The sequence below is a fragment of the Henckelia pumila genome, unplaced genomic scaffold (assembly GCF_033568475.1).
Source record: "Henckelia pumila isolate YLH828 unplaced genomic scaffold, ASM3356847v2 CTG_525:::fragment_3, whole genome shotgun sequence".
NCBI classification, from domain to species: domain Eukaryota; kingdom Viridiplantae; phylum Streptophyta; class Magnoliopsida; order Lamiales; family Gesneriaceae; genus Henckelia; species Henckelia pumila.
The window spans coordinates 3,908,317-3,921,186 of NW_027331857.1; the positions used below are offsets into that span (position 1 = coordinate 3,908,317).

The following is a 12,870-nucleotide window of genomic DNA, read 5'->3' on the forward strand; positions in this document are numbered from 1 at the left end:
GACACAACCCAACCGCCGCACATGAGTTGAGCTGCTCAGTCAGAACTCGATTAAACTCAATCAAATAAAACCCGAGTAATTATTATTTTGAGTTCAAAGTAAAAAAAAAAATTGACCATTAATTAATAATGCAGGCAAATGAATGGAAATAATATCAGTGGAAGCATCCCAAGTGAGCTTCGCAATTTGGTAAAACTCCTCTACTTTTGAGATAGATCTTTAGAAAGCACTTTTCAGCTTTTCTTTTACAAATTTTTGAAAAAAAGTAATCTTTTATTATCACCCACGTCAAAAACATTTTTCACTCTCTCCACCATTTATGGTCTTCTCATTCGTCAAGAAAAGCTTTGTTTGATCAATATTGTCTTGTTTGAGAACATTTTACAGAGAAAATATTATTCAAACTACAGAGATGTCATTTTGTTGAATGAATCTTCATTGCTTATATTGATATTGCAGGCTATTAAATAGTAGCAAGTTAACAGGCACTATCCCAATTCCCAAGCCAACTTATTCAACTGGCTCACAGGGGTGACTCAGAAATGTAAGTTCTGAGCTCAATATTAGTGTACTTCACCTTATTACTATTAGCCTATTGTGGTTAATTCACCTTGCCAACCAAAGATGTACTTTCCACGCTTTAATATTCATAGAATTCAATCTATTTCTGCATTAGTTCCACCTCCAGGAATTTGGATTTATTCTTTTTCCATCTTCTCCTTTTTGTATCCTCTTTTCTCTTTCTCCAGTGAAGAAACAAGAATAAATTATAATCTTTATGAATAAATATTCGATGACATCCACAACATATATATGACAACAAAATGTTACAACAAAACAAGTCATAACACAACACTCTTCATAAACACAATATTTAAAATGCAGATATGGGCAAGTACTTGCAAGTAGTATGCTGTGAATTGGAAGAAAGCCAGCATGGCTTTGGATTGTATCCTACATATCAAAGAAAGGGTTATACTTGAACCCCTTATCGATGCTGCTGCTGTTGAGAGATGCACGAGTGTTCTTTGAGGAAGCTAAGCTTGCTTGTGGAGCAAAGAGATTTGGATGCGAATTTTCGTCGTCATCAAAAGTTGCCCATCTTTTCGAGTTGCGCTCCCTTGAATTTTCAGCTGCAATGTTTGGATTTCCCACATCTCCTCCAATATGGTCCTTGAATTCTTTTCTTACTACATCCAACACAACATCCCCGTATTTATCGCACCATGTCCTAATATTGTGCAGAGGAGTAAGAGTAAGTATTTAGAACTAAAATAAAATATAGCAAAGAAGGGTTGAAATTTGTTGGCATTACTTGGGAATGAACTTTTTCAGGTCCTCCCTGTCAACTGGAAGCCTAGTTGAGATTGTTTCAATTTGATCATCCCTAAAAGAAATCATAACAAATGTTTCGTTAGTGATGTACTACTATCAATGGTACATATAATCCAATCCGAAAAAAGCAATGCTTACGACAGATAAACATTCGAATTCTTTGCACCAAGTTCTTCTAGGATCCTTCTTAGTTCATTTTTCACTTTCTCTCCTAAAACCTACAAAATTATTTAACATTCGAAACATATTATGTTTCCTAATATATTATGTTTCCGTCCACATGAAAAATCAATGTCTTGGAGATCTGGAAAGTGAAAATGGTCAGAATACTAGACCTTGTCAATGAAAAAATCTGTGGGCACGCCGTTTGGATGCAATTTCCTTTTCATTTTCTTGGTGTCTGGTCCTTCCCCAGCCGGATTGGCGACAAGCTGCTCCGTGTAGCTTACACCATCTGATTTTTCACTTAGTGACAGTGGAGCTGTTTCGTCCTCAGTATCGTTTTTCTTCCATTTCCTGAATCCGTCGAACCCCCATGATTTTTTCTTTGAAGTTACCTTATCTTTTCCTTCAAGAACCGAACCATTTTCACTACTATCACCACCATATACTTCCTTTGGTTCTCTCTGAAAAAGAACCCTAAAGGGTTTCTTTTTCACTTTGTCCCCACCACTTCTTGCCGGTGAGCTCTCCACCATTAAAATGGATTTTGTTTTACTTTCTTTTTCATCTAAATGCCCATTCCAAAACGGGTTTTCCGAAGAAATAGCAAGTTCGTTTCTAGGAAAATTGAAGTTGCCTGCTCTTTGTTGTTCTGCTGGCCTGATATTATCACCTCCTATGTCACTTGTATCATCCTTAAACCTAACACTTTTATTTGGTGATACAAAAGCTAAAGCAGATGCAACCCCTTTCCTTTGCTTTATAGATGACTCTACTTTCGGGTTATTCCTCGATGTCAATCTCTCACACTGCTTCTCGTCTTTCAAGTCTATTACAGACCAATCATCATTTGAAGCTTCCTTCTGAGACCCTCCAACTATTACATCTTTGGCCTCAATTTCAGCTCCCTGGATTGCTAGCCTCTGCAACAAAGGCCTCTTTGATGCATGGTACTCTTCCTCTGATATACATTGGGCATACAGTAACTCCTGGTAAAAATATAAGCATTCAACATCATACAATGTGAGGTTGTGGTTAACTTCATCTCAGATCTAAAAATAAAAATGTAGATTAAATTTACAATTTCTTCAATCATAGCATAAGCCAAATATGAAGTAATCCCATGTTCGTTTTCGAACTTGCCCTTTAGAAGCATTTTTATTTAAACACGAAAGAGAATAGAAGAATCAAAAGTTTAAGCGAAAACCGAGTAACTGGACTCACACTATCAAATAAAGCAAGCAACTGGTTTAATGAAAAATACGCAGTGAAACTAGAAGAAAGTGAGTGAATACAGAACAAGATTAACCAGTTAATCCTCATCAAGAGCAATCTACTATTCGAAAATCAAAGTACCTGCAAGAAGATCAACTTATCCCTCAAAATAGCGGCTGGCTCGTAGTCGATGGGCGAAGCAATAAGCCTCTCAAGAAGGTGAGTTCTGAAAGCAGATACCTCAGATTCAGCTATAATTTCCTCTTTACAAAGACCCATCAATTTAAGAATCTGGTGAAACGAATCTTGCTGCCATTTCAGATTATCCGACTGCTGCTTGGACAGCTGCTGCTCCGCAGCCAAAATCGCCGGAAGTCTCCGCTGCTTCTTGAATGAAAATGGGAGAATCGTGTTGCAGATCGAGGTGATCGAGTCATGCAGTGATCTGTAGTACGTTGGAGTATATGTGTGCACCATTTTCTTGACGGGCTACTTTTTTTTTTTTTTTTTACAGACAAAGTGCAAGGATTTTCTTGCTTGCTGGAAGTTTATTTTGTAAGGCTTATACAGTTGAAGAGAGTAGGACTTTGTGCTTCTATTTGCGGTGAGAGTTTGATTTTTGGGTACTCTGTAAGCAAACGGTCATTTGCACTAGCCGTTGGGTTTTCAAATTGCCATGAAACGACGACGTGTAAGGAATTTTTTGGAGCTATTGGGCTTCCAAGTTCCAAGTTTTTCGTTTGATTCATGAATAGGCCACAAAATTAAAAGCCTGTTATTATTTGGGCCACTTTAATTGGGCTTTTAGAATCGGATTTGAGTGGAATTTGTATGTAATACCTTTTTTCTTTTTTCCTTTTTTGCAAATGTATATCTGTGAAAGACTTTTATTAATTTCGTAATTTTAATTTTTAATAAACAATGCATATTAGTATATTACTGCCATTGACTCCGCCAGAAAACTTGAAAGAACACCTCAATAAACAGCTTGAGCCATTATTACTCGCAAAGGTGTGCATATATTTTGGAAGAATTAGAATGTGATTTTTGATAAAATATTGAAAAACTCAAAAGCCAAGATTTGGAGACAAAAATTATATTATAGTGGTGCAAATGTTGAACCTTTGTGTTATAAGAAATTGGAATTTTTTTTTGGGCAAATTATTTAAAACTTCCCATTACCAAACTTCTCTTTAACTTAACTCCCTACCCACCCTTTTCTTTGTTTCCACTCCCTAATGGTCCCCATTTTTGAATATTTTTGAATTAACAATTAATTAAAACTAATCATTTGTACGTGGCTTTGTTATACCTATCAAACCAGTCCCGGCCATGCAAGACTATCGGTTATGCAAGGTTTCCAGCCGATATACTCTAGATTAGGGTCCAACATGCTTCCGTAAGATAAATTAAATTCAAATACCTCTTTTACCATAATGTCGTCGGGTCATACCTGCCGAGTTTTACGAAGTGCTCTTCACACTCCAACCACGCAGTCGCAACAGATGATTTCTGCACAAGCTCCTTCAACGACACCCAGCACAGCCTTAATTTGTTTTCTACCTTAAGGCGTATGGTATATAAATTTAATTATAAAATATAAGCATGAAAGAACAAGAGGCTTTAAAGAAATTATTCAGACATAATATTATTACATAAATCAACTCCTTTGAAGAGGAGAAGACAACTTGTTTAGCTACTCATAGTAGCCTTGTTCTTGAAATACATAAATAAAACTTAATACAATAGAAAGAGAAATATTACAACAATTTATTTGTAAGAAAACTGAAGGGAATGATCGATGTCTTCAGCTTCCTCAAATGCATGTATTTATAGCTGTAGTTCCACTCGTTTCACCGAGAAACTTCAGGGAATCTTACAGCTGTCTTGTATTTTTTTATGCCATTATTGATGGCATCTTTTACTAGTGGAGGAGGCAGCTGTCTTGAATTTTTTATGTCATTATTGATGGCATCTTTTACTAGTGGAGAAATCACATGTCTGCCACTTTATTTTGGCTTTATTCTCCTCACATGCCTGCTTTATTGTTGTCGGGGCATCTTTTGCTTTTGAAGTAGACCCTTGTGAAAACGCATCTTTGGTGGTCCTTATCCACCTTTGCTTGTCTCGGAAAAATCCTTTCGATTCGTTCGGGGTCTAAAGGTTTTTCCAAATTCTGGCTCCTTTTGATTTGGGCATTCTGGGCAGATATTCTCTGACCATCGTCCAATATGAGCCATGTTACAAAATTTTCGGCGAGTTTCTTTACTCCCCGACAGCTTGTTGTTCCACAAAAGATTTCTCTTCTTTTCGAAGAGTTTTTCCGCAAATGCTGTAGTTTTTCCTGTTATTGTGTTCAACAGGAACGATCCGTTCACAGAATTCTGATAAAATTTGAATGGAAACTTGACTTTGTCCATCTCAGTAAGACAGACCCAAATACCCCATGCCCTTCTGGTTGAGATCTCATTTTCCCCGAAAGTGGACACCAAGGGTATTTTTTCAGTTTTAGGATCCTTGATAAATTTATGACTGTTTATATCAGGTCTCCTCAGCTTGATAAAATGAAAGGGTTCGTGTGATCCTTTCACTGTTGGTTCTAGAGCTGCACTGAAAAAATATAACTCAAGCACATCTCCTCTTGACAAATGATCATTATTTGCCCATGTTTCTTGGACTGCTTTCTGAATCCATTTTGGTAACTGTGATATCTCCAGAAAGCTTGGTGACGTTGTATAAACTGAGGCCAAAGCCCCAAATTCATACCAGAGTTTTACATCTTTAGGATTGACATTATTTTTTAGCCAAACCCTTGGATATATTCCTGCAACATCAACCCTGCAAGTGTTCGGGTTGATTTCATTCCTTGTATTCAATTTCTCCCACTTCACTTGATAAACCTGGAATGGAGAAATAATAGATGGATTAGTATCAATCTTAGATTTGCCCTTGTCAATGTTGGGCCTAAGATTGATCTCTTCCTCTTTTACCCCAGAGGCGGAGGGTTGACTTGATGAGTTATCCTCATCAATTGTTGCTTCATCCAGATCATCAAAGGCTGATGATAGATTAGCGCTTGTTTCTTGAGTTTTAGATTCCTCAACATCTTGTTTCACAACCGGTGGTTGTATTTCTTGTTCTTGTAAAACCAATGGTTTTAGTATATCTTGTTTATGAGAAACCAATGATTTCTCTATAGCTTTCACAATTGGCCCTTGAATAGCAGCCCATAGTTGTGTTTGAGCTTGCATACATCCTGTAATTCGATTGGATACTTTGATCCGATCAGCTTGTTGTAACCTGCCGGCCATTTCAGCATTAATGGCTAACTGGTTGAACTCGTATTGAAGCAACCCAAGGTGTTCCCTGAGATGCCTCTGCATTTTCAGGATGAAATCCACGTCACTGCCTTCCATCTCTTGTTAAAAAATCTGCAAGAATATTTTCATGAGATTTAATAATAACAATATCAAAAATATAATTTTGACATAATGCTTGCCATCTTAATAACCTAGTTTTCTCAGGTTTAGATTTAATCTTATTCTTTAGGAAAGCTTTTACCTGTGTGTTATCAACCTTCAGAGTGAATTTTTTAGCAAGTAAAAATAATGGCCATTTTTCAAAAGCTCTTTCAACCGCATAAAATTCCTTCTCGTTGATATGCCATCTAATGGCCTCAGATTTTGAAAAAAGACCGCTACAGTATCTGCATGGTATTTTCCCATCTGGAGTGATTTTGGTAAGGACTGCCGCCCACCAATCGTCGCTGGCATCCGTAAATAATACCAGATCATCTTCATCTACGGGTATAGCCATTTTTGGGAGATTCTTACATATCTCATTTAATTGGTTTACCCCTTTAGTATGGTCATCGGTCCATATAAACCTAGCATCCTTTTTTAACAAAGGACTGAACACTTTTCTGTACATTGCTAGATTGTTAATGAACATCCCTGCAAAATTAACTACTCCAAGAAAACTCTGGAGTTGTTTTACATCTTTGAATTTATCTGGAAAATTCTTTACCTTTTCCACAATATGGGGTTGTAGAATTATTCCAGTTTCATCAATCTCAATACCGAGGAATTCAATTTTCCTTGTTGCTATGACTGCTTTCTTTTCAGATAACACCAATCCTTTTTGTTTACAAATTTTAGAGAAAATCTCTAAGTGTTTAACGTGTTCGTCTATATTTTTTGATGTTATAAGAATATCATCAATATAAACAAACATAAAGTTGAAATAATCTTTAAAAAGGTTATCCATCTTTTTTTGAAATATCTGGGGTGCATTAGTCAATCCCATAGGCATAACTTCTCAAATATAGTGCCCTTGTGGAGTAGAGAAGGCTGTGAATTTTTTACTTCCTTCTTCCATTCGAATCTGGTAAAATCCAGACTTACAATCAAATTTTGAGAACACTTTAGCATTTCGTACACAACTCATTAGGTGTTCTCTACTTGGTATGAAGTACCCATCAAATTCCAAGATTTTATTAATACCTTGGTAGTTGATAACTAACCTGGGTTTCCCTCTTTTTATTTCACCATGATTTCTGACCAGAAATCCTGGGCTGCTATATGGTGAAACTCCTTCTTTGATTAGACCAAGGTCCAAATATTTCTTGATAATTATTCTCATATCCCTTTGATCTGTTATGTTCATCGGGATAGGCTTATATCTGACGAATTCATACTCTTTGCCTTCCTTTAGAGTAAGGCTGACTTTGAGTTGATTTCTATCCCACCATGCCAAAGGATGCTCGTTGTAACTTTCCTTGAGCCTCTTTTTGACATCTTCAAGGGATACCTTATTCTCTAACTCTATATCTCTGTGATTTAGAGTTACTTTGAGAAGCTCCATATCATCCGTTTGGAGTTCTTGTTCTGTTGTTATTTTCAACATGGTTTCTCCAAACCTTCTTGGATCTTTTATTTTTGGGTGAAAAAGTTGTCCTTTATCACCACGCTGGCTGCGAAATATTATCGGCAATTGTCGATAAAAAGCAACCTTGAGTCTTTGAATGATAATTTTATGATCACAAATTGTAGTAAACATAAGTCTTCTAGACTCATTGTCTTGTGTGTACTTCTTAAACATTTGTAAGAAGTTATTTCCTAACAGGATATCAGCTCCTGTATCATGGAAATAAATTGGTGGTGTCTTTACCTTGTACCAAGGTGTCTGACCTGCTCCTTCCATAAGGATCTCTGCTTGTTTTATTCCTTTGCAAAGAATTAAAATTCTTCGAGAGAAATCTCATCCAGCAATTTTTGGCAATTCTTCTTCACATTCTTCAGGGAAGACTCCTCTTTTTGCTGTACAAATTCCTGCTCCTGAATCAATATAAGCTGCTAAGTATTCAGCCTTATATTATTCATACAATATTCCTATCGGAATGTATATGGAGAAAGGACTTGTTGTCATTTTTTAAAGGGATTACTAAATGGCCCTGCCATTTTTAACAGACTGTGTTGCAACTCAGTAATCCGATTAAGACTATTCACCTTTAGTCTTTCTAAAGCTTCAGAAGGTAGAGTATGGTTAATCCTTTCTACCTCTTCAATGCGTTCTAGTAAATCATGTTCATGACTTACTAATTTCAACAGTTTCTTCTTCCTCTGTTTATAAACAGAGTTTTCGAATCTGATTAAGGGACTGTCCCTTATCCAATTCTCTTGGTTTTCCATCTTGCAGAATTTTTATTGAATCATCCAAGTCTTCTCTTTTGCCATGAACTCTATTCCTTTTTCAAGGCGTTTCCATGGTTTATGGTTCTCCAGAAATTCTAGACCAAGAATGAGCTGATCCATTTCTTTTCCTGGAATTCCACAGATTTGAACTTCCAATTCTCCAATATTTATCACTCCTTGGTAAGTTCCTTTTTCTTGTTGTTCTAAATAGTAAATCGAGTTACAAGGGAACTGATTCCGATGGCTTGTAATTTCGAATACTATTTTCACTTCTTTCCATCCTTCTGGAGATCTAAGTTTTTCTATTATAGAAAACTCCTTTTCTTCTGATGGAATTTCTTGAATAGGAGATTTGTCTCATCTCCTACTTGTCATTCGGTCTCCTTGGAATGATAACCTCCGGGGTTCTATTTTAAGATCTCTGTATAAAACAGGTTTGTCTTGAATTTGAATGTCTGTTTCCTGAATTAAAGGAAACTCAATTCTTTCCGGGTATATTGCATGAGCAACTTTCCCAAATATCTCTGGAATTTCAATGAACTCATTTTTAATAAATAATTTAAAATGATGAGTATTATAAAGAGCATATGAAATTTGATATGTAATAGAATATGGTCTATTACCTTCCTTCATTAGTCTTTTTTCCTTGAAGTTTTGATGTAACGTCAAGGCTCGACTAAAATCTCTATCAGCTAAATTGTAGGCTATTCTTGGATAAATAACTCCCACAATTTTTCCTGCGCACAAATTTCCCGAGATAGTTCCTAGAACCGCATCTTGTATATTCCCTATCCTTTTATCGCATACTACGATGTCTATGGGTGAATCTATTCCTTCTTTAAAAGTAGCTTTGATCATAATCTGGATTGCTCCAATATGAATCCAAGACATTGTCTTTGCTACTTCTGCTTTTAATTTCTGTAATTCCTCTCGAATTTCTTCAAAGGGAATTAACTGCATCTCAATTTGATTACTGGTTAATTCCATAGGAATCGCCATTTCCCTTCTGGATACCTTATAAATCAAATTATGTTTTCTTTGTCTTAGCCCTAGGTTTCCTAAGACTCTTTCAACTTGTCCTGCCAAAAATCCTTGGTACTTTTGTAATTTTGGATTTTCTCTCATAATCCTTTGGACAATATTATGAGATATCGTGGTTTGACTAAAGAACCCAGCCAAACTTTCATGTGTTTCATGTCGAAACACCTCCTCTTTACTCTGATTCTGATTCTGATTCATCCTCAGAAACTTCTTGACTAAATAATATCTCTTCTTCGTATATGCTTTCATCTGAGGGGATATCCTCAAATTGATATACTTGGACTAGATCTTGAAAGAAAACCGCATCATCCATATCTGGTGTTGCTTCAAAGAGTTTGACTTTTTTTTTCTCATTTTCTGGACAATTTGTAGATATATGTCATCTTGCTCCACATGTCCAGCAGTTGCAATCCTTGAAACTTTCACTTGCTCTTGTATGAGTTCTTCTGAAAGTTTTTCTTGATGGTGTTCTTCCCCTGCTTTGTGATGAGCTTGTTACTGGGGATGTTCTTGTAGGTCCACTTCTTCTTTCTAATCTATAAGATCTGGCCTTTTGTTAGGACCAAAATGTTCTTGGTTTCCAAGAACTTCTCATTCTTTTATTATAGGGATTATTTCTGAATTTTTTTCTTTTAAATCCCTGTGATCTGTTTTCAATGATCGTTGGAAGATCATTTTCTCTACAACATAAAGGTGTACGTTTGTCTATACCCCTTATTTTCTTGTAGTTCTTCTGTAATGCTGCCATATGACACCATTCTGCCAATTTTCCTTTCAAAAAGGACGCGCGTCTTGCCAATATATCAAGATGACCTGGAACGTATTTTTTAATCAGCATTTCTCTCCAGGGACTTGGCATTTTTGCGAAAAATAGCTGAATAGCTACATTTTCCTCGACTTCTGAATTCCATCTGTATTTAGTGAATAACACAATGTATTCATCAACTAAACAGATATCATGTAACTCGAGACTATACAGAGCTTGAGTATATCTTCTCTTTTTCTCTGTATCTTGATTATTGAAATAGTCTACCCCTATGAATTGAGCTTTAAATAGGGTGGTCATTCTTTCTCCAATCTCGCTGAGGGATTCTCCTGCTAAGATTGATTCCTTCGTATCTGGCATAGTCATCTCCCATGCAATCTTGACTGATCTCATTAGACTCATTTCTAGAAGTTTAATGAATCCTTCTTTATTGAGATCTAATGTTCCTGCTGCAATTTTCATAGCTGACGTCCAATCATCTATAAGATCTTCTCTGTTTTTGAAGTCCAAAACATCAAGGTTTAACATAACCCCGTAAGGATGTATTGGATCTAAAACAGTTTTTCCGTAAGGAGTTTGATGGAGTGGGATTTTACTCCTTCTTGATCTGGTTCCTGCTGGATGTGAATTTTCTCCAACCTGGAACTCACTATGTGGTTCTTCTGTTTTAACCACATATCTTGGGGGATTCCCTATGGGTTGTTCACCCTCAGGGGAATTCATTTTTAGATCTACTACTTTGAGATTCGCAAAAGAATCCGCAAGATCTTGTAGATCCTCGAGATTTAATCTTTCTAAAGTAGTCATCAGATAGTGGTTTTCTCTGATACTGATTTTATAAGATTAATCATCCTTTCATCATCAGTTAAAGGTTTTTGAACCATTTTGGTTTTACCTTTCTGATGTAACAAAGGTTCGGTACCAAACGAGAGTGGTAACCTTCCTCCTGTATTACCTTTTCTAGGACCAGAAGTGTGTTCTAGATTTATGATTTTATTTTGAAGATCCTTTAGAGTCTCAAGAATTTCTTCTTGTTTCTTAAGGATTTCTTCAATTTGTCGAGGTATTTCATACAGCTGATTGCTGTAATATTGTACCGTCTTTTGAATTTCTCTAAGATCTCCGGAGAGTTTAGAGGAATCTGGGGTAATCTCTAAAAATTTAGAGTTAGAAATCATCTTTCTTTATCTCTTCAAAATTGAGAGTATTAATCACAACCTGTCGTAAGTAATCTATTGTGAACAGATTAACTTGTTTATAGGATTTCATATAAATAAAATCCTCTTGATTCAAACCTTCGTTTGAAGTCATATTTTGTAAAAATCTTCTCCTCAACAAAGAAAAACATGAATTAACGAATAATATTACGTCTGAATAATTAACCTAAGGCTCTGATACCATTTTTGACACAAATTCTTTGTACCATGCTTAAGCACGAAATCTACAGATTTTAGCATAAAGTCTTTAGATTTTGAGCATAAAAAATCATAAATCCAGTACAAGAATTAAACAATTTAAATATTCAAGTTTGGTGGTCCTAGGGAGCTATTGCAAAAAATCTTATGGGTAGGGAGATAGGGTAAAGTCAAGTTTAGGTTTGAGGATTTATCACCAATTTGCTCATTTTTTTTCTCATTTTTTAAATGCCCTGCTTTAGCAATCCATATCAAATCATCCACTCAATGTTTTTCACAAATTGCACAAACCAGTTTCAGTACATGTATCGTTTTGTATGTTACATACATGTTTGCGGACCAAAATCATAGCATTTCCTGAATGTGAGATAGCAAACATCATACATAGAAAGAAGAAAACATAAATTTTGCGTGGAGTTAAAACACACTTTCTTTCATTTTTCCATCCGCAAGTATGTTCCCTTTTCCTTCACCTGTGGTGATCTTTTTTTCTTGGCCTTGTGAAACCCTGAATTCAATGATTCTTTCTCAAATTACAGTCCCTAAAAAAAGAATTGGGATTCACCAAATTAAATTATTATCGCACCTTTTAATCTCAGATTTCAGATGGGATTTCAGCCTCTCATCCAACCTTTTCTTGGCTTCTCTGGCCACCGTATCAAGGCTCTGATCCCATTCTTCCTGGCTGCCGATGGAACTCCTCTGTTCATTCACAAAACAAGAACCCGATAAATGATTATAATGGTGATCGAAAAAGAATATATATATATAAAAATAATCGATCGAATCCACCGTTGGATATATTCACCATTAAAGAGCTTGAACTGATTTGAAATCCATGGTTTCTTTCGTAGAGACATAAAGAAGAGATGGCGCCATAATTGGAATTATTGGTCTGAGAGAACCTTCTTCTTCTCGCAGCTTCAACTCCAGGGAGCATTCCGGCCATTTTCTTACGAAGATGAGAATCAGAGAAGCAAGAAAATCTAAGCAAATTTAACTGGCTTTAATTTGTTCATTACAAGACTTTCCTAGGTGTTTCTTGGTATTTGTTTAGGAAGTTTCCTTGATGTTTCATGATTGTGTAATAGACAAGTGTTGAGTGTTTGAAGTTTCTTTGAAAGCGGAAGCCACCGAATAAAGGGGATTCAATTATAATAATTAATACTTTGAATAAGAAATAAATGGATTTGTGAGATGTTGAAATATTTGGTTTGCAGGATAGTAGGTTAGGCACTGCTAA

General features: G+C 36.0%; 2 protein-coding genes across 2 annotated transcripts; both read right to left on the bottom strand.

Moving 5' to 3' along the window:
* Nucleotides 1-806: 806 nt before the first annotated feature.
* LOC140873285 (uncharacterized) lies at nucleotides 807-3,860 on the bottom strand. The gene is made up of 5 exons (XM_073276372.1): nucleotides 2,854-3,860; nucleotides 1,671-2,486; nucleotides 1,474-1,553; nucleotides 1,316-1,387; nucleotides 807-1,231 (listed from the first exon to the last, which is right to left on the bottom strand). Exons 1-5 carry the CDS (start codon nucleotides 3,187-3,189, stop codon nucleotides 955-957), a joined length of 1,581 nt encoding a protein of 526 aa, XP_073132473.1. The 5' UTR covers nucleotides 3,190-3,860; the 3' UTR covers nucleotides 807-954.
* An 8,016-nt stretch (nucleotides 3,861-11,876) lies between these two features.
* Nucleotides 11,877-12,681, bottom strand: LOC140873329 (uncharacterized). The gene is made up of 3 exons (XM_073276426.1): nucleotides 12,436-12,681; nucleotides 12,214-12,329; nucleotides 11,877-12,135 (listed from the first exon to the last, which is right to left on the bottom strand). The coding sequence occupies exons 1-3, from the start codon at nucleotides 12,574-12,576 to the stop codon at nucleotides 12,045-12,047; spliced, it is 348 nt and encodes a 115-aa protein (XP_073132527.1). The 5' UTR covers nucleotides 12,577-12,681; the 3' UTR covers nucleotides 11,877-12,044.
* Between the last annotated feature and the right edge of the window lie 189 nt (nucleotides 12,682-12,870).